Below are 22,809 nucleotides of genomic sequence, written 5' to 3'. Positions count from 1 at the left end.
TGTTCCTAGATAGGAAAGTTGAGTACAGTGAGGATCTATAGTTTAACATAATAGCAATCTAAATTTCAAACTCAAATGCCCACTTTGAACTGGGAAAAATTACCTTAAAGTGCACATAGAGGAACCATTAGGTAGAAACAGCTAAACTAACTTTTTAAGGACAGAGTTAGGAAGGAAATGATAGGCTTACTCTTACCTGACTTTAAGACACAATATAAAGTTACAATAAGTAAAATACAATAGTAAATAAGTAAATGGCCAATATATTACAAAAGTAAATACGTAAAATATTTATTACTCAAGAATTGAAGAGATTTGGATAGTGGTAGTTACATTTAAAGACTATTTACAAGTTAATAGGAAACACTAAGACAGGTGGGCAATTAATAAAAAGATACATCTAATTAATAAAGCTATGGCATTATAATCAACCTTATTAATGTTTAAAAAACTCCCCAAACCTCCCAAATTTTAAAAATTTAGCAATTAGCTTTAAAAAAGCCAAATACGTGGTCCTGAAGGACAGAAAGTCTCTTCATTTTTCTTAGAAGAAAAATCAAAGCAATTTGATAATATGCATCAAGAGCCTTAAAAGTGTTCATATCTTTTTGATTAAGTATTTCTACCTTCTGGGACTCTGACCTAAAGATTCTAAAATTAGAAAAAAGGTTTAAGTTCTACAATACTAAACTTGAGCCTGATAACACAGTGAAGAAACAATCCACACTCCACCAATGAAGGACTAACCATGCACAGGAGGGAGACATCTGTGGCTACTGCATATGACATTTCCAATTCCAGGCCCTCAAAAAATCATTAAACCTTCCCAGTACCCCAAAAGCAGAGACAAGAACGCTAATTGTTAGATAAGATACAGTATCTCACATACCAGATACGCAGTGGTGATAAGAATTCTTGCCCTTAGTTACCCTACTTAATCCTTACAGAAGCCTTATGGAGGAGATATTATCATCGCCATTAAAAACGCAAATGGAAATCAAAAGAAAGCTGGAGTAGCAATTCTCATATCAGACAAAATAGACTTTAAAATAAAGACTATTACAAGAGACAAAGAAGGACACTATGTAATGATCAAGGGATCAATCCAAGAAGAACATAATAACAACTGTAAATATTTATGTACCCAACATAGAAGCACCTCAATACATAAGGCAAATGGTAACAGCCATAAAAGGGGAAATTGATAGTAACACAATCATAGTAGGGGACTTTAAAACCCCACTTTCGCCAATGGACAGACCATCCAAAATGAAAACAAATAAGGAAACATAAGCTTTAAATGACACACTAAACAAGATGGACTTAACTGGTATTTATAAGACATTCCGCCAAAAAAACAACAGAATAAACTTTCTTCTCAAGTGCTCATGGAATATTCTCCAGGAAACATCATATCTTGGGTCACAAATCAAGCTTTGGTAAATTTAAGAAAATTGAAATCGTATCAAGTATCTATTCCGACCACGCTATGAGACTAGATATCAATTACAGAAAAAAGTTTGTAACAAACACATGGAGGCTAAACAATACATACTAAATAACCAAGAGGTCATTGAAGAAATCAAAAAGGAAATCCAAAAATACCTAGAAACAAATGACAATGAAAACACAATGACCCAAAACCTATGGGATGCAGCAAAAGCAGTTCTAAGAGGGAAGTTTATAGCGACACAATCCTACCTCAAGAAACAAGAAAAATATCCAATCAACAACCTAAACTTACACCTAAAGCAAAGAGAGAAAGAAGAACAAAAAACCCCAAAGTTAGCAGAAGGAAAGAAATCATAGAGATCAGATTAGAAATAAATGAAAAAGAAATGAAGAAAACAATAGCAAAGATCAATAAAACTAAAAGCTGGTTCTTTGAGAAGATAAACAAAATTGATAAACCATTAGCCAGACGCATCAAGAAAAAAAGGGAGAAGACTCAAATCAATAGAATTAGAAAGGAAAAAGGAGAAGTAACAACTGACACTGCAGAAATACAAAGAATCATGATACATTACTAAAAGTAACTATATGAAAATAAAATGGACAACCTGGAAGAAACTGACAAATTCTTAGAAGAGCACAATCTTCCGAGACTGAAACAGGAAGAAATAGAAAATATAAACAGACCAATCACAAGCACTGAAATTGAAACTGTGATTAAAAATCTTCCAACAAACAAAAGGCCACCACCAGATGGCTTCACAGCCAAATTCTATCAAACATTTAGAGAAGAGCTAACACCTATCCTTCTCAAACTCTTCCAAAATACAGCAGAGGGAGGAACACTCCCAAACTCATTCTGCGAGGCCACCATCACCCTGATACCAAAACCAGACAAAGATGTCACAAAGAAAGAAAACTACAGGCCAATATCACTGATGAACAAACATGCAAAAATCCTCAACAACATTCTAGCAAACAGAATCCAACAGCACATTAAAAGGATCATACACCTTGATCAAGTGGGGTTTATCCCACAGATGCAAGGATTCTTCAGTATATGCAAATCAATCAATGTGATACACCATATTAACAAACTGAAGGAGAAAAACTATAGGATAATCTCAAAAGACGCAGAAAAAGCTTTTGACAAAATTCAACACCCATTTATGATAAAAACCCTCCAGAAAGTAGGCATAGAGGCAACTACCTCAACATAATAAAGGCCATATATGAAAAACCCACAGCCAACACTGTTCTCAATGGTGAAAAACTGAAACCATTTCCACTAAGATCAGGAACAAGACAAGGTTGCCCACTCTCACCACTATTACTCAACATAGTTTTGGAAGTTCTAGCCACAGCCATCAGAGAAGAAAAAGAAATAAAAGGAATCCAGATCAGAGAAGAAGTAAAACTGTCACTGTCTGCAGATGACATTGATACTATACAGAGAATCCTAAAGGTGTTACCAGAAAACTACTAGAGCTAATCAATGAATTTGGTAAAGTAGCAGGATACGAAATTAATGCACAGAACACTCTTACATTCCTAAACACTGACGACGAAAAGTTTGAAGAGAAATTAAGGAAACACTCCCATTTATCACTGCAAAAAAAAGAATAAAATACCTAGGAATAAACCTACCTAAGGAGACAAAAGACCTGTATGCACAAAACTATAAGACACTGATGAAAGAAATTAAAGATTAGAAAAACAGATGGAGAGATATACCACATTCTTATATTGGAAGAATCAACATTGTGAAAATGACTATACTTACCCAAAGAAGTCTACAGATTCAATGCAATCCCTATCAAACTACCAATGGCATTTTCCACAGAACTAGAACAAAAAATTTCACAATTTCACAATGGAATACACAAAAGACCCCGAATACCCAAATCAATCTTGAAAAAGAAAAACAGAGCTGGAGGAATCAGGTTCCCAGGCTTCAGACTATACTACAAAGCTACAGTAATCAAGACAGTATGGTACTAGCACAGAAACAGAAAAATAGATCAAAGTTACAGGATAGAAAGCCCAGGGATAAACCCACGCACAGTATGGACACCTTATCTTTGATAAAGGAGGCAAGAATATACAGTGGAGAAAAGACAGCCTCTTCAATAAGTGGTGCTGGGAAAACTGGACAACTACATGTAAAAGAATGAAATTAGAACACTCCCTAGCACCATACACAAAAATAAACTCAAAATGGATTAAGACCTAACTGTAAGGCTAGACACTCTAAAACTCTTAGAGGAAAACATAGGCAGAATACTCTATGACATAAATCACGGCAAGATCCTCTTTGACCCACCTCTTAGAGAAAGGGAAATAAAAACAAACATAAAGAAATGGGACCTAATGAAACTTAAAAGCCTTTACACAGCAAAGGAAACCATAAACAAGACGAAAAGACAAGCCTCAGAATGGGAGAAAATATTTGCAAACGAAGCAACTGACGAAGGATTAATCTCCAAAATATACAAGCAGTTCATGCAGCTCAATATCCAGAAAACAAACAACCCAATCCAAAAATGGGCAGAAGACCTAAATTGACATTTCTCCAAAGAAGATATACAGATTGCCAACAAGCACATGAAAGGATGCTCAACATCACTAATCATTAGAGAAATGCAAATCAAAACTACAATGAGGTTATCACCTCACACCAGTCAGAATGGCCATCATCAAAGAGTCTACAAACAATAAATGCTGGACAGGGTGTGGAGAAAAGGGAACCCTCTTGCACTGTTGGTGGGAATGTAAATTGATACAGCCACTATGGAGAACAGTATGGAGGTTCTTTCAAAAACTAAAAATAGAACTACCATACGACCTAGCAATCCCACTACTGGGCATATACCTGGAGAAAACCATAATTCAAAAAGAGTCATGTACCACAATGTTCATTGCAGCATTATCTATATAGCCAGGACATGGAGGCAACCTAAGTGTCCATCGACAGATGAATGGATAAAGAAGATGTAATACATATATACAACGGAATATTACTAAGCCATAAAACGAAACGAAATTGAGTTATTTGTAGTGAGGTGGATGGACCTAGAGTCTGTCATACAGAGTGAAGTAAGTCGGAAAGAGAAAAACAAATACCGTATGCTAACATATATATGTGGAATTAAAAAAAAAAAGGTTCTGAAGAACCTAGGGGCAGGGCAGGAATAAAGGTGCAGGCATAGAGAAAGGACTTGAGGACTTGGGGAGGGGGAAGGGTAAGCTGGGATGGAAGGAGAGAGTGGCATGGACATATATACACTACCAAATGTAAAGTAGATAGCTAGTGGGAAGCAGCAACATAGCACAGGGAGGTCAACTCCGTGCTTTGTAACCATCTAGAGGGGTGGGATAGGGTGGGTGAGAGTGAAGCGCAAAGGGAGGGGATATGGGGATATATGTATACATATAGCTCATTCACTTTGTTAGATAGCAGAAACTAACACACCATTGTAAAGCAATTATACTCCAATAAAGATGTTGGAAAAAAAAAAAGCTACATGTCACAGACATTCATAATGTCTATGTCTTGAATAGCTGAAACAGAACTCAACATCCGTGAATGCCAGGGATCTACAATAAAGCAAACCTATATGTTATAAAAGACCTAGGGGAAAAAAGCCAGTTTAAAGATTTAAACACATAGAGACGTATGACTACTTACAAAAATGATGTGATTAATTTCAATGTATTTCCTATATTTGATGAGAATGTAATTTTCTTTAAATACACTGAGATCTTGGAGTTGAAGAAATACTATTTCCTATGGATTACCTGTGATGGTGCAAAACCAGACATGTGAAAAGCTGAAAATACAAGTGGCACCTCTGCTTTCAGTAGCATTTCAATATAGTGAGTGCTGCAAAAATATACTGGATGAATGCCAGATTCTATAGTGTCAATAGGTAGGTACCTCTGCATAAAAGAGAAAAATTGAGAATTAATGAATATGCAGCTAATTTAAAACCAATCAAATTCATCTAAATCTTTTGCTCTAAATTGCTACTTCAAAATTACCATGGTGGCATAACAAGCTACTGCAAATTTTATGTAAGTTAAAAAGTTAGAACATTAAACATTATAGAAAGATTAAAACTCAATAAAGGCAGTATGATATACCTTCCTTCCAAGATAAAGGAATAAAATTAACACTTTGTAATTGTGACATATTGAATCCCTTATGGAATAATGGAGATGGATGTTGCATGAAAGAATAAATACATGGATGAGTACATGAGTAATAAATGCTTTACATTTTAAAACTAAGTATATTTCAATATGCTTATATATCCTTGGATTTAGTCAATGACTCTAAAACATCAAAAAGGTTTATTTAGTCTGTCAGCTCTTGGTATTTGCCTAATCCGCTTTTTCTAAGTTAATGTTAAATAACCCAAATCTAAGCTCTAGTTACTAATAAGTGAAATTGGGAAATCCATAAGAAATTCATATCTAAAACTGTGATGCATTCCCATCAAAGTACTCAGGCTATCTATTTACAAATATATAAAATTTATTTCATATATTTTTATATTTATTTATATGTCTATATATATATTATATACATGTATAGATACATATACACATATATTTACAAACTTGCATTGCATTTTTCAGCCCTTTCTTCATAAAGTCGGTTATTTTTTCAATTTAGTTCTTGGGTACAATTTATCATGAATGCGCAATGTTTTAATGAGTGTTACTTTAAACCCAGCATCTAACCACAATAAATTTTTTAAACAAAGAATAAACCTGAAGATGTAATTTTGTGTCAAGAAAAACTATTAGACTAGCAATTATATCCTACAGACTTATAATAAACATTGATACTCAAATTAGATCTGACTTCTAGAGAGCCCTTTTAACGTTTTTACCTTTACTGGGCAACTCAAACTTTTTTAATAAAAGAAAGTTAATACTTTAAAATCAAACTCATATATGACAATTACATAAGAGTTAAAATAAGGAGGATTTTTTCAAACTTTATACTGCTAAACCGTCTTTAAGGATTTAGGTTTGAGTAATATATGAAAATTTCTGAAATCAGTGAGTTGATTTATCAGTAGTTTTTGTGTTTTATCAGTATGATAAATGGTTTACCATTTCACATTGTAGAAATATATATTTGTGGGAACATATAGGTACAAATATATATTTTATGATAGGTTCTTAGGGAGATATCTCACAGTACACACAAAAAATATTATATACTGACAACTGAAGACATACATAGCATATTAAATGAACATCTTGTAGTCAACTTCAGATGGATGTGCAGACAAAGAAAATTACTTTTATTAAGTAGTTAAGAATAATAATATGAACTGAATGAGAATTAGTACCCTTTGATTTATCTTTTGTTGAATACACAATATGTTTCACTAATTACTATTTGTAGAGTAGAATTAATGAATCTAATAAATATATGTAAAAGCAAAATAAATCAACTTATACATACGTAATACTTTAATTTTCAATGCAAACTTAGCTAATAATTTTCTGAATATATATATATAATAGTGTAAGAATTGTATATATTGGAAATATTTCTTACACAGTGTTCTCTAATTTGCATTAAAGACAACATATTTAGAATAGGTTTGTATAGAGATGGAGATAATAGACTAATTAATTACCTTCTCAAAGAAAATAAAACATTATTATGTAATGGATTCCCAAAGATAAGGCAAGAATTCTTCTACTCTTATGAATTATACTCTGTTGGAAGAAATTATGCCAGAAATTTTGGTAACCAACACAGCTCCTAGCGCCAAGCCCTGCACAGAGTAGCTACTCAACAAATTGACTGAATGACAACAACATACTAATGATTGCACACTGTAATCACAGGAAACTTTCTTATAATAAAAGTTTTTTTAGTTGGCCTATTATTATTTTATAACTCTAATTTACAGGAAATGGTATTCATAAAACCAAATCAATAATGACAGCTCTGAGTCACATGAATATAACAAGGAATCTTCTGAATCATCAAATTATAAATTATGTTTGTTATACTTTCAGTGTTTTGGTATATTTTGGTTAGTCATAACTCTTGGAAAGCATGGTAATGCTTAATAAAAGGTAACTCTAAATAAAATTCAGAATATAGGATTAAGCAGGCCACATATAGGATCACAGCGCTTAATAGATCACCTAAGTAACATATACCCTAGGCCAGTATCATGCAAAAAATTATCAGTATCAAAATGTTCATGTTATGCCACTTCTTAGAGTATTTGGCTTTAATGATTAAAAATGAAAGATATGTGCTTAAAGAAATGAAACACAGTAAGCAGCCTTAGTTTTTTTCTTCCACTAGAGGTAGTTCTGATGACTCATTTTATTCCTGACACTAAGAAAAATCTATGGAAATTAAATAGAAAGACCCTATTAGAAAAGACAAACTCTCCAAACCAATCCAAACTGATCCAATCCAATCCAGTCCAGCCCTCCACTCTAGGGTCCTGTGGGCAGAGAACAGGTCGTGTTTCATTGGCAGTGCTGCAGTGACTCTGTGCAGCATGGCATCATGCACATCGTGCAGAGGGGCGAACAGAAAACTCTGGAGATATCTTTTTAAACTTTGATTCTATAATTCTAAAAAACAAATCTTTCTCCTCTCAGGGAAAAAGAAAACACATAGGAAAATGGAATCTTCAAATATGATTAAGATTTAAAGTCGCATGTAAGAAAGCGAAGGGGTTTTGACACCTGTCCTCTTTCCAAGCAAGTGACTGGTTACATGACTTACCATTGCTAATGCCCTGCAAATGGATTACAAATGTGCCATGACATAATGGTTGTAAAATTAAAATCAAATGAGTATTTCAATGCTATTAAAATTTTTAACTCCAAACTTCCCGCGTTAGGTAGTTATTACTTTATTTTATGAAGAGGAAGATATAGATATTCGCACACGCTCTTATTTTATCTATATAAATAATATAATGTATATAAAGTAAGTGTCCCATGATACCTTCCTGTTGAACTACAGTACTTCATTCAAATGCCACTTCAGCCTGGTTTATCATCAATGGAGTTTTGGTTTTATGTGCATTAAAATACTTGTTTTTATTTCAATTTAATTTGTTCTATTTCATATGTTTCTACTAACAGAGAAGGCATATATAACTGTAACTTTTATTATAATTACTGTTTGAGATTAGGTATTCCTCCATGAAAATAACTGATTTCTTGATTTTTCTTAATCTATATTTATTAACAGCTTTGATGTTAACAATTAGTCAAACTGATTCTTGATGAAATTCCATAAAAAATGATTATTTTTATCATTCAGGAAGGATTTTCTTAAGGACAAATAAAATTGGAAGATAATTTAATTAAATCAATACATTAAAGAGTTCTTCTGGTCTAAACAGCTTAAGGACACATTTTTCAAATTACTTTTATCTCACAATGATAGTAATAGTTTATAAAATTTTGAGAACTTCAAATTAATATTTCATTATGTCCTATACTGTTTATCCTAGGCCAAATTTTTAAATCTTTTTGGTGCAATTTGCTTACAACACTTTTACAAATGTAGAGGAGCTCTCTTAAATACACTTCCTAAAGTAATAAAAAAAGCCTACTGTCCTTTACAAATTTCTATTTAAATATTAATTCATATATTCAGCACATTTACTAAATAATTATGATGGGACATAGTTTGGGACATGTCAGCAAACAAAACCCTGCCCTCAGAGAGCTTATGTTTAAGTGTATAAATAATAAACAAATACATAAATTAAGAAGCATAGTGGGAATTGATGTAGGCTATGGAACAAAAGGAAAAAAATAGAACAGGGTAATGAGGTAGGGGAATGGGGGACTGGGGGAACAGGTTGAAGCTTTTTTGAGGTGGATTACAAAAATGTGGTATTGTGCTAAAGATGGTGGACAAGTCTGTGCTATTAATGGCTAAAGCTAAAGTGTCTTTAACATGTCTTGTGGCAACTGCAGATTTGCTTAAGTTGTCAACCTGCATAGAAAGTGTCAGTGTAATGTCTGAGGCCAATGGAACAAGCATAATAGAAAAGGACCACTTTTTAAGTAATATATTAAAGTCTATTACTGCATGCAGTAACAAGGAAAGTGGCACAGCAAAAACACCAATCCAAAAGATTACTAAATCAAAAACATTTAAACTATGGAGTACTGACTATATGGACATTAGTAACTGCACTTAGCTAACAGTTCTAGATAGAATCCTTGAAGAGGAATGTTTAGCAGAATGTTATTTGTTTTACAAAGAAACAGTAAAACAAACTACTGGTAATAAAATAAATAAAATATTCAACTTGGTATATTTGTACTTGAAAAGGAAAAGAAATGATACTACAGAAGGCACTGCATGAGTCTTCACTGATGATACAGATGCACCAACAGAAAGGTGTCAAGGTTTTACATCAAGAGCCCATTCTAAAACCCCTGAGGAATAAGTCACTCCATTCCATTCACGGATCTATATTCCATATTAAATTGATGCTATCAAAATGGCAAATCTGATAAACTCAAAGCTGCTAGAGTCCTGCCTGATTTCAGTTTTATAGGAAGAAATGCTAGTGGAGCACATCACTCTTGTTGTGTTAAAAATAAAATAATGTGTGAGAAAACTAGGTTTATAGCGTCAAAGCAGAAATGCAACTTTACAAAATTATGGTTAAAAACAGTTCATTGGTGATGTCTGACTGTGTCACACTCTGAACACTAAAGTAGAATACTTAAGACTAGTGGCATGTAGGTATCATTTTAAAATACTTGACATGAAAATGTGTGATAGACTTAAAATCCTTACTTATTATCAAAAGAATGTTCAACATTACATTTGTAAATGAAAGAGTGAAAGACCTTTAAGATATTTTAAATCTTCACGTACAATTTAAAGAATTGTTCAAACTCTGGTTAACAGAAGGAAAACAGTTCCATTGATTGGAGAAAAGCCAGTACATAGCTTTTTGCCTTTTGCTTCCTGCTATTCACGTGAGCAAATTTCTCATTATGGTGAAGTATTATTCAGGAATTACATACAGCTATTTCAAGCATAAAATCATAAAATTTCAATATTTAATGTACTCCTTGGTGCTTTCTTTTCTTTATCACAAATACATATTGCAAAAGCATGTCATAAATGCTTTCATTTAACTTGACATTGATACTCTCTAGCCCCCTTAACAACTTATCCTTGGGTACCGTGTAATTCTGTTGTCCAAGGATAACATGTCATGAAAAAGGTTTGGGAAGCATTAGCATGGCTTATTTTAATGGACAGTTTCCCCAAGTTGGAGGTCTTAAATGCAATAAGTACATAAGTAAAACAAAATACAGAAACTTTAATAGAGGGATGCACTTACCTTTAAACTTGGATCTCATGGAACTAGTAAAATCTTTAAAAATACACTATACTACCTTAATCAAAACTCATCATAGATTTCCAAAATGTATATAAAGTTAGTGTGCTTTTCCTCTATACAATATGGATACAATTCCAACTTATTATTTTCTCATACTATAATTTAACCAGAGATTCTTTCTAACAGAAGAAGAATAAAAATATCCATTCAATAGTTTTCTTTTTATATATGGAATTTTATAATTTACTAAATGACAAGTTTAAAATTTAATAATGCACCTATTATCACTAATCTTTCATTCAGTTACCATTAGGTAAGACAGCAAGTATTCGAGAAAATGCCAAATCTATATCTTCAAAAGGAATCACTCAAAACTGCATTCAGATAGAAAACGAATATTGAGTACATAGCACACTCTACAAATAAAATAATAAGGTCCCAATGAATTTAAATAGGATTTTCCTTAAAATTTAAAATACTCCTTTAAAAATAGACTAAAAAAGTCTTACAGAAATATGTAGTCTTGGCAACCAAAGGAAAGCAGAAGTCAGAAGCCTGGAGAACTGCTGAAGAAATCGGAATGTTTTGTCTTTGTCCCCCAACATTATTATGAACAAAGAAGATACAAACCAGTCATGGCCAGTGTAACTCCCCTGCAAGCAGACTGAAAAGCACAGTTAAGGAACTTTTATAATAGTTTATCTTAACATGGTGAGATATAAGAACTCCATAAATATTCATTTCCAGAATCTCAGGAAAGAGATATTAAGGACAGTTAGTCCTTTTGTCTTCAACCAATTTATAAGCTATTGATATAAAATCAAACTTTATTAATAAATCACTTGCACAGTGACTATTTTAATGTTAACATGTGTGCTGACACGCCCAGTGGAGGCCAACAGCACCAGCAACTGGAGGAAAACTATCTGTTCCGTGGAAACACACTGTTCAAGTCACTAACACAATAGTACCATCCTTTCTCTAGTTTAGGTTATCTGCCAAATTATTAGCATAATCAAGTATAAAAAAAAATCCACATATGTTGAGAATTCAGTAATGCAAAAGATCTGTATACACTTTTTTCTTAAAGTCAAACCCTATTTCTGAAAGATAACCAATTCAAATAAAATAAATGCATGTTTTATTCTTATTCTAGATTTACTAAATCTAGAGTATTATTCTGATTTACTAAACCTAAAACTTCCTTATATATAACTGAAAATACATTCTAATAACTTTACTTATTTAAGATTCAACTAATAAAATTTAATAATTACTACTCAGTCTAATAAAGTACATATTTAAAATATAAAATTAAATACCATAAAGGTGTATCGTAACAAATCACTAATATAGGTTAAAGTATTCTTTTCCTATTAATGTATTAAAGTACCCCATCAAAGGATTCTGAAAAACATATGAAGAGAGCTCAAGCACTGTCAATTATTTGAAAAGGATACGAAGAGAAGATTTTACAGAAGCTTGCTGCTGTTTCAGGAATCTCTCACAATGCTTTAAAACCAAGGTAAGATCATTTTCTGCACCATCTCTTAACAGATTGAGGAACTTGCCATATCTGTAAAAGCCCAGAAAACATAATGAAAAAATGTCAAGCCCTGCATTGTAAATTCATTTTTTAACATTCATCAAAGTGTAGTTCTCTTGAGATCTCATGGTTTTAAGTTTTCAAATTTCTACTTTTAGTGTAACTATGTTATACAGAGCACTTATGAAAGAATAACACTCAATATATGTACCTGATACATATGATCTATTGGAATTAGCAGTATTCATCTGGTAAATACAACAACTTTAAAGGAAAATGAAATGGTAGTGAGAGAACAAAACATGGATACTATAGATGAGTAGTAGAATATAAGCATTTTTTCCTGAACTTAATCTAAAACATGGAATGTTCGTACGCTAGATTGACATAATGTTAAGTTTAGAAGCAATTTTAGAGTTCATATAGCCCAATGGTCCTATATGAGGGTGGCACCTCCCCCAGGGGCTAGTTTGGAAATTTACGGGAGTGCTTTTGATTGTCATAGTGACTGGGGGACTACAGATAGTTGCTGAGTAAGGGCCAGGAGGTTAGACATGGGACAGTCAGTCCTGCACAGTAACAACTTGTAAATGCCCTGCCTGTCATTTGCATAGATGAAAAATCTATTTATAATTATCTGAAACTAATTCTGTTTCATATAAAATCATAAAATATTAGTCATATATTTTATTATACACTGAATGAAACCATGTGTAAGTTAGGGAAAGATAGTTCTTTTGCTTTGCTTGAAGCCTTACTAAGACTTGTTCACCATTTTGCAAAGTCACTTTGCCAGTGGCAACCCTCTTGTAATATATGATGCACCAAAATCAAATCAGTCTATTCGTAGCTGCCACAGCTACAATGATTCTAAATGGGTGCCAGCTATTGTCTCACTACTGGCACCGCAGTAGTATACAAACGTTTCATTATAAATCACTTTGGTTATCTCTTAACAGTAAGACATTATGTTGAATTAAAAAAATATATGTGACTAGACTGCTCATATTATCTATGGTTTCCATTTCAGAATGGAAATAGGTCATTACAATATAAAAGGTGGGTACAGGGTCACAAAACATAATCAAATGGGTTATATACCCTATGTGATATAGGTGGGTGAGCTAGAATTACTATCATAGTTTTTGTTATAATGCTATGGATTTACAGAGTCTTTTTCATTTTTATTTTTATTATTATATATATATTTTTTGCTGTGTTGGGTCTTCGTTGCTGCACGCGGGCTTTCTGCAGTTGTGGTGAGCGGGAGCACTCTTCCTTGCGGTGTGCGGGCTTCTCATTGCGGTGGCTTCTCTTGTTGTGGAGCATGGGCTCTAGGTGCATGGGCTTCAGTAGTTGTGGCACGTGGGGTCTAGAGCACAGGCTCAGTAGTTGTGGAGCACGGGCTTAGTTGCTCCGCGGCATGTGGGATCTTCCCGGACCAGGGCTCGAACTCATGTCCCCTGAATTGGCAGGCGGATTCTTAACCACTGCGCCACCAGGGAAGCCCCAAACAGTCTTTTTTAAAAGCTTTCACATGCATCTTTTTTACACTTGATTCTGAAGATGAGCCAATGAACTAGACAGAATGGGACTATCAAGATTCCCATGTAATAATCAAGAAAAAGAGGAGTTCAAGGACTCAGACCTTAACTCCCAGTCTGTTCCGCTTGTCCATTTCTTTTGAAAATTATAATTTCAGTACAAAAAATTCAAACTACTATAACTGGTTTATTCATTTTAACTTCTGCATCTACATTAAGGTACTTTTGTACTCATAACTATACCCTGACAGTAAAAACTAAACATATTTTAGAAAATGGTATGATTGTGTTACCAAGGTGCTGATTTTTAAAATGTTGTTTTTGGAAAAAACCTGACAGTCATAGAGACTTAAATACGTTGTAGTTAGCCTATGAAGTAGTAATGAACTGTAACTGATTTACCTGCAAGGGTAATTCAATCATATGCCAATATCCTAAAAACAAAGTTATTATTGTCTGAATGACAAACTCTGCATTTAAAGCATACAAAATAGTTGATTTTTAAATTAAATACTATTAAGCACACATCAGCTAGACAAAACAAATTCTAGAAATGCACAGGGAGATATTTCCCTATAATATACCTGACAGTCATTTTAACGCCAAGCTGTTGCACAGATGAAAGATTTTCATTCTTCACATTTGCATCAGTAGCTATAAACAACAGAACACTGGGTTATAAAAATGTATAAAACTCTGCATAATAATCACATTTTAATTGAAAATTGATGAAAGCAATATTTTTACATATTTTAATGTAAATTTTGAAAACACACTGATGAATCCTGTTCTTTTAAGAGCTGTCAGTTACATTTTTCAAAGGAATTAACAGGAAACTTTTTACAAAATACCTTTTCTCTTAAAAAAAGCATTTAAAAGTATATTAAGTACAAAACAAATAATCATAGTTTTAAAGCAATCTACTTTTACTTGGTTTTCAGGACACAAAAGCTGTTAACACAAAAATGGTCTAGAATACTGTACTTTCATCAAGCAATGCATATATAAAATTTTGAATTACAAATATAGATAAGTATGTCTGTTTACTTCTTAAAGATTTACACGTGAGTGTCAGGAAGGAATAATTGATATTATTCTACATATAACATACAGCAATGTATGAGGGTGGACTGAACAAGTTTCTTCCCGCAGGCAGATTTTCTCTGTGAGGTATGAAGTGTGATCATCTATCAAAAGTGAAGGGGTTGTACAGTACAGAGGACTACAGGAGAGGCTGAAAGTTTGGATTAGTCTTTGACAACACTGGATGACCAAATTAAGCATGAACACTCAAAAGCATCACTAGATAACAAGGGGGATCTAGCTGAAACTTTCAATTTTTGCCTGAAGAAACTATAGTGTGTGCACAGTGTGTGTGCAGATACACACACACACACAAATAAGGAAATTGTCCAAAATCACAGAATTATCTAGTGATAGGGAGGGGCAAAAGCTAGGTTTTCTGAATTCTGTATCAGCAGTTTTTTTTTCCCATTACACACTGGTACATCTCATATTATTAACAATATACCTACTTAACTCATGAATTTATTCATTACTTTTAATAAATCCCTTCTTATAAAGTGTGGAGCACCACGCTAGAATCTATGAGGGATAAAAGATAAATCATACATCATGCCCTAAAAGAACTTTGCCTGTAGTGTCAGAGATAAAATGTGTATATAGATAACTCTGACAAAGATGTTTTAAAGCACAAAGTGGAACAAGAGTGGTACAGATAAAGAATTACATGAATTCACAGGAGGCAGAGATTGGGAAGAAGTGGCATTTAAACTGAACCTTAAAATATGGGTAGCCTTGAGATCTGCAGAGATAGGGAAGAACAAAGTAAACATCACAGTTATCAAACATCTACTCTTTAAAGCAACAATAATTCATCTTTCAGCACTCTTGGTAAAGGTAACCTACTTCTCCTAGTTTGCCTAGGACTTGCATGGTTTTAGCACTTAGTCTCATGCCCCAGGAACCCCTCACAGTCCCAGGCAAACCAGGCTGGTTGGTCACCTATCTAGCCTAGAGGGGTGATTTCTTAAAGAAAAATAAATAAAAAATTTAAAAGATAGGTGTCAGTTAATTTCTTGATAAGCTACATCTGAGTTTTACTTATCTAGATCAGAATACGATCTCAGCAATATTGCTGAATTTCACCTATAATGATAGCAATTAAGCTACAGTTCATATAGCTTAGAATTTCTTACTATTCATAACTCTTACTCTGCTAACAGATGTACCTTCTGTCCCTAAGGAAGAAGGATACCAGTTTTGTCCTTCTCCTAGCAACAGGCTGAGCAATGTCTTCTCCAGATTTTTCAAACTAGCGTGAAGATGGTATTCCCCCACAATGCCCTCACCTTTAACTACAGGGCTATGAGGTACTCTGTGTCTCCAGTAGAGAAAAATGAATCCAATATATTCAATACAAGGAAAGGGAGAGACATAGAAAGGAGACAAATTGCTAAGGACAGCTTTACACTATTACTGAATACTATGAGCCAATGATTCTGCCTCTTTTTCTGCTTAGACAAAAAAAGAAAAAAGTCTGATTTGGGTTTCTATCACTTGGTACTAAAACATATACCACAAATTATTCTCACTCACAAAATAATGACGAATATTTAAAACTATTAATCATCATTCATATGCTCACCATAATTTCAAGTTCTTAGTTTCCTAAGTTTAAATAATGTAAAAACTTTAGTGCTGTAGTGTCAGTGACGTTGGCTGATTTTGCAAAATTTCAATAGTTTCAATAAAATAAACATTGACTTTATATATTGCTAAAGCCATGGAACAGACCTACTTATCAACTATCATAATGTGATATAATGACGAAAGTGATTTTATAAGCTACTACCAGACAATGTTAAGTTACATTAGATGATAACACTTAGAATGTAGTACACATAAAATTAGATTATTAAGCATAAGAAATATCTTTGTTAATATGTAGATTTGTATGCTTAAAATAATACTTATGTTTCCCTTTTGGAAAGTAGAATACATATAGATATCTTCACAATAGAGGAGAAGTATGCAGTGAACTAAGAGTGCTAAGAATGGGCATGCCCAATGTCATGGATTCTATAGATCAGAGTACCTTCTACCATTACAGTAAAGAATGGAATAAAGTTAAGAATCAAGATGAGAGAATTTGCCCAAAAAGACTATGACACTGAATATTTACATAAGGTTCAAGTTCTTAGTTCTTCACCATGGAAGAATAGCGTCTTTCCAGAGTGGCCTAGCTGTCGGCCTGAGATGACAGATAAGTTTCCTGATGTTGTAGGAATAATTTCCCAAGTCCATTCCCTCTAAAAGCTTATGATTCTGTACCTTCAGAGTAAAAACTTAACTCTGCACATTTCAACAGATAATGTTTTCCAATTGCGGCTGTATATCAAAATCCTCGGAGGAGCATTTTAAAAGTGAAAATAAATACTCCAGACTACTGAACAAGATTGCGGAAGGTGACTGTTCAGTCATTTGTCTTTTTAGAAGACCTCTACAGCTTACTTCTTGTGCATTGAAGTTGAGATCCACACTTAAAGAATAAAACTGAACTTCAGAGACAGTTATAATTGGACAGTGATACCTTGCTCCACACATTTCACTTTAAAGAAGGTATCAGTTAAATCTCCAAAAAGACTTTTAAAGGAGAATATATGAGGTATTAAGCAGACCAAAACAAATATCAAATATCCACTCAAAAAATCACTAATCTGATACAGATGTAGGTGACTTGAGAGTGAATAAAATTCCGTTAGAAAAAGAAGAAATGAAAAGTTTCTTGAAGCAGTAATGAAGTCAGAAAACGGTTCACAGGTATATATTAAAAAAGAGGCTTCATATTTAAATCTGTATTTGACATACAATATGACAACCTGACAAGTAGAAATGGATCTTGGGCTACAAAAGTTCAGTGAAATAATCTTTGTTACATTTAATCTGGACTAAAAACAACTTATGAAGCAGAAATTAAAATCTTCAGAAATAAAATTGATGGAGCAAAATGATTAAGTAAAATTTAATGATAAAAATGGATGTTTTCAGGGGACTCTGATGCATCACTGGTAACCAGTGAAATGTGCACAATAGCGTGTGGGATATGTAATAAGTGCTTAACAAACATTGAGTGAATGAATGAGTAGATGAACGAATAAATGAACAAACATCCAATGAACAACAAAAATTGTGCTTTACGTATCAAACTAGAAGCAAGGTGGAGATGGAAATAGATATGAACTTAAAATTTTTTTCTGGGGCTTTCCTGCTGGCGCAGTGGTTAAGAACCCACCTGCCAGTGCAGAGGACATGTGTTTGAGCCGTGGTCTGGGAAGATCCCACATGCCGAGGAGCAACTAAGCCCGTGCACCACAACTACTGAGCCTGTGCTCTAGAGCCCGCGAGCCTCAACTACTGAAGCCTGCGCGCCTAGAGCCTGTGCTCTGCAACGAGAAGCCACCACAATAAGCCAGTGCACTGCCAAGTAGAATAGCCCCCGCTCGCCACAACTAGAGAAAGCCAGCATGGAGCAATGAAGACCCAATGCAGCCATAAATAAATAAACAAACAAACAATTTTCTGTATATTGAAATCAAGAAACAAAAGGATACCCCAGAGTCACTGTGAAGCACAATAAGTTACTGAATAAAGGCCAACCAAACAATGACACCTATAGCATCAGACTTACCCTACTCAACAATGCCTAATTCAATCTCAGCATTAATTATTTGCAATAACCAATCATTTTAATTATAAATATAATAGTCTCAAAACAAAATGAGTTGAAAAAATTAACTGAATATTGACTGAAATCACTCACTTTGGTAATACATTCTGTTCTACTTTTAATTTGGAAAGCTAGCACACAGAGCAGTGGTAGAAGAAATTAAACTATTCTGCCTGGAACTTGGCTAATAGTGCGAAACTAAATAAATTTTCAGAATAGTAAACCATAGCTCCACTGGGGGACAAATCCAGTATTAGAGAAGCAGTTACAGCTTGGCTGTTGACTGACTCTCCTGAAGCCCTGCTATATCAGTAGTAAAGCCAGAGAACCCTCACCACCCAAAGAAACCAACCAGTCAGTCCACTTCCTCCTACCTTCTTCCTTCCCCAAAGTAAGCCTGAAGGTTCTGTTGCTTCTTTTTTAACATGTGGTTGTTATCGATCCATTTTATTCAATTTTTACTGCCATAAAATTTAATTCCTTATGACCAGTAAACTAGCCTAAGTCTCAGCATCCTACGTGATATAGTCAGCACTATTTGGAGAAAAGCATTACTCTTTTCCACGTCTTTGATTATACAATTGCCCTTGCCTGCAAGACTCTTGGCCTCTCCTATTTCTTTCAGCTGTAATAGCCCAGGAGGCTGCACTAGTGCCACTCCTCTTGCTCTATCATTGCTTCCTCCCCTAATCTTCCATAATGGCATTAGTCAACACTAGTCACTCTTTCCACTGAACACCTGTGGCACATACCACACAACCCCTCATTTGACAAAAACCTCAATTCAAATAGCATACTTAAAGGCTCTAGCACATTGCCTGAAACAAAGTAGCCAGCTGAAAAATGTCAGTTTTCCATTTCTTTATTTTCTATTTTACCATACGCTGCAAATTATTTAATTCATCATTTTAGGTATATGTCGTATTTCCCCTCCTTGAGGACAGGGTCATTCATATTATATACCTCCTTGCCAATTATTGACCATACTCACAAACACGCTCCATAAATGCAAAACAGAAAAGAGCATATTTGCTGAACACCCAAAGGAAGTATAATGGATATTTAACTGTATATATTAATCAAAAGGTGAAACAATGATATTCTGATATTTTTTCCAATCTTTTGATTAATAACATAAAGAGAAAAAGGATAAAATTAAAATATTTACCACCCTGAAAGGACTACTTAATTTATCATTTCAAAGAAGCGACTGCAGAAGGAAAAAATCTCCAACTCATCCCAGGGAAATGAGCTGACAAATGGTTAATGTCTGTTAGGATTTGGAAAGATACTTGTATGGAGTTACAAACTGCAAGTGTGCAGAACTTTATCTGTTTGTCCTCTTTCTTTAAGGTGATAAACAGCCAAACTAATTTGATTTTTCCAGAATTTGCAAATTTTATAATGGATTGAAATCCTGAGGGAGCTAACACCAGATGGATGACTGTGTTATTCTAATTTCAGCTACCTTAGGGTTTAGCAAGCTGTCATTTTTAAGAAGCCAATCAATTTCTCATTTCAAGAAACAAGAAAAAACATTGAATATATCTATCCAGTGTCTGCTTTGAAACATCTTTTATATCAAAACATGGTTTTTGGTTATTTAAAGTAAATAGAGTGAAATTTTATAATAGCAAACCACTGTTCCACCAGCCAAAAAGTAAATGATAAAGGATAACAATCAACCAACAGGAAGCCACTTTATTTTCATCTGTGCTCTACAACGCCAGTGGATAGCTGTTCTGCTGGAGCCTTTAAAGAATTTAAATTCACATTCAGGGTTTATCTGTCTAGTTAATACATTCAACGAAGCCAACATCTGAGATCTCCCTCAGCATAATTTAGAAATATAACAGAGGGTAGTAAATGCATGCACACTGAGCAATCAGCCTTGTTGAGTATTTAGATAACATATACAACATAACGTTAATTTTAAATTATCTATAGAAAATACGACCCAATAGAACAATGTGCCAAAGAGAGCTGCAGAATTTGAAGACCATCATACTGAAGACGAGAGATACCCACTTTTTTTTTTTTTTTTGCGGTACGCGGGCCTCTCACTGTTCTGGCCTCTCCCGTTGCAGAGCACAGGCTCTGGACGCACAGGCTCAGCGGCCATGGCTCACGGGCCCAGCCGCTCCGCGGCATGTGGGATCTTCCCGGACTGGGGCACAAACCCGTGTCCCCTGCATCGGCAGGCAGACTCTCAACCACTGCGCCACCAGGGAAGCCCGATACCCACTTTGGCCATGCAAATCTCCATGATCACCGCTTCTTGTTTCCTTTCTTACTCACAGACTTGATCATTAATCCCTGTATGTTTTTCACACTCTTTTTAAGGTTTGTTCATAAAGTTGTAATTTTCTTCACAGATGCTTCTCCTCAAAATTCTCTTGACAATTTCTCTTTTCTTCCCTCTGAACCTCAGTTTCCTGATTTTAAATGTGATGACTAGGCCTACTTCAGAGAGTACAGCTGACCCTTGAACAACACAAGGGTTAGGGCGCCAACCCCATGCAGGCAAAAATCCGAGTATAACTTTTACAGCTGGCCCTCTCTATCCTCAGTTCGGCATCCAAGGATTCAACAAACCATGGATTGGTAGTACTGTAGTATGTATTTATTGAAAACAATCTGCCTGTAAGGGGACCTGCACAGTTCAAATCCATGTCGTTCAAGGGGCAACTGTAGTTACAGGGTTGAATGATATAATGCACATCAGGTGCCCCAGCACTCTATTTAATTCACAAGCAGTGGTCAATAGTTACCAATTCCCTTCGCCTACCTTAATTTCTGTTTAATTCTGCCTTGTATTTTCCTCTCATTTCTTTGCTTTCATTTTCTTAGGATCACTTTCATCCCTTTCCCAAATCTGCATTAGATGTCACTATGATCTAATTAGGTACATGTTCCTATGTATTTTTGTAAATCCCAATAGCTTTAGGATTGTTATACAAATGTACTGTGTAAATATGGACGCTATGTGACAGTATGGATATGTAATCCAATAAAAATATCTCCAATGCCATATTAAAGATACAGAGGCATTTGAGACCTAATGAAATCATTTAAATTAGCCATATGCAATATAATAAATATCAAAATGGTAGTTTAATGTGAATGCAACAGGAGCACAGAGGAGGGACTTCTGACTGGGAATAAGAAGGTAGGTGACATTCTAGCTGCAACTTCACAGTGCAGTTGGACATTATCATATGGGTGTCATGGGGAGGAAAAGGTTTATCCAGAGGCAACAGTAGGAACAAAGGTTCAGTGATATGAATGCACAGGATGTATTTGGGCAGTGATGAATAACAAGAGATAAAAAAATTAGTCTGAGCCAGACTGAAAATGTATCTTTAAAATTTTTTTTCTTTTTATGGAGATTTGACACATTGTGTCTAACTTGAATAAATAACACATATTTGAAGGATGGTTTCTTTAGCAAACAGAAAACTCATGTTACCCTTATGAGGAAGAGGGGCAATATCCCATGATGATCTATTATCATGAGCCTATGCTACCTCTCTGCTTTTTCTTCACTGTGTCTTCATTTACTGAGCCCCAGGCACTGGATATTCACCTTTGGGAAATTTTAGTTCTTCACCCTTTACACAGTTACTAAATTCATTGTCCTAAGGCACAAGATGAATCAATGCTCAGAAATCTTAAAAGTTTTAATTTTAACAGACAATAGAGTAAACCAACTGGTTCACACAGTATACAAAGCTTTTATCCTTCATTCTTCTATCCATTTTTTCCTTTATTATTTATTTATTTATTTATTTTGCGGTATGCAGGCCTCTCACTGTTGTGGCCTTTCCTGTTGCGGAGCACAGGCTCCGGACGCGCAGGCTCAGCGGCCATGGCTCACGGGCCCAGCCGCTCCGCAGCATGTGGGATCTTCCCGGACCGGGGCACGAACCCGTGTCCCCTACATCGGCAGGCAGACTCTCAACCACTGCGCCACCAGGGAAGCCCCATTTTTTCCTTTATTTGTCAAACATTTATTGGCACTGTTACTCTAGGTGCAGAGGATACGACAGGTAAGACAAGGAAACTACCTTACAGGAGTGTGCTGTCACGTGAGGAATTAGACATTAAGTCAGAATATGAGAAAAACATGACAAAGAG

At 34.6% G+C, this 22,809-nt stretch overlaps 1 protein-coding gene across 4 annotated transcripts in view; it reads right to left on the bottom strand.

Annotated features, from left to right (window-relative positions):
* Positions 1–22,809, bottom strand: part of TBC1D32 (TBC1 domain family member 32) — a 179,804-nt gene that overhangs the window by 19,367 nt on the left and 137,628 nt on the right. For all 4 annotated transcript variants that reach the window (XM_060030026.1, XM_060030027.1, XM_060030028.1 and 1 more), the window contains 4 exons: positions 14,507–14,576; positions 12,293–12,408; positions 11,342–11,496; positions 5,251–5,391 (listed from right to left, as the gene is read on the bottom strand). In XM_060030026.1, the coding sequence (XP_059886009.1) occupies positions 5,251–5,391; positions 11,342–11,496; positions 12,293–12,408; positions 14,507–14,576 (482 nt within the window). The remainder of the gene's footprint in view (positions 1–5,250; positions 5,392–11,341; positions 11,497–12,292; positions 12,409–14,506; positions 14,577–22,809) is intronic.

The sequence above is a fragment of the Delphinus delphis genome, chromosome 14 (genome assembly GCF_949987515.2).
Source record: "Delphinus delphis chromosome 14, mDelDel1.2, whole genome shotgun sequence".
Taxonomy (NCBI): domain Eukaryota; kingdom Metazoa; phylum Chordata; class Mammalia; order Artiodactyla; family Delphinidae; genus Delphinus; species Delphinus delphis.
The sequence above is the reverse complement of the archived record's forward strand: the minus strand, read 5'-3'. Positions and strand labels throughout refer to the sequence as shown.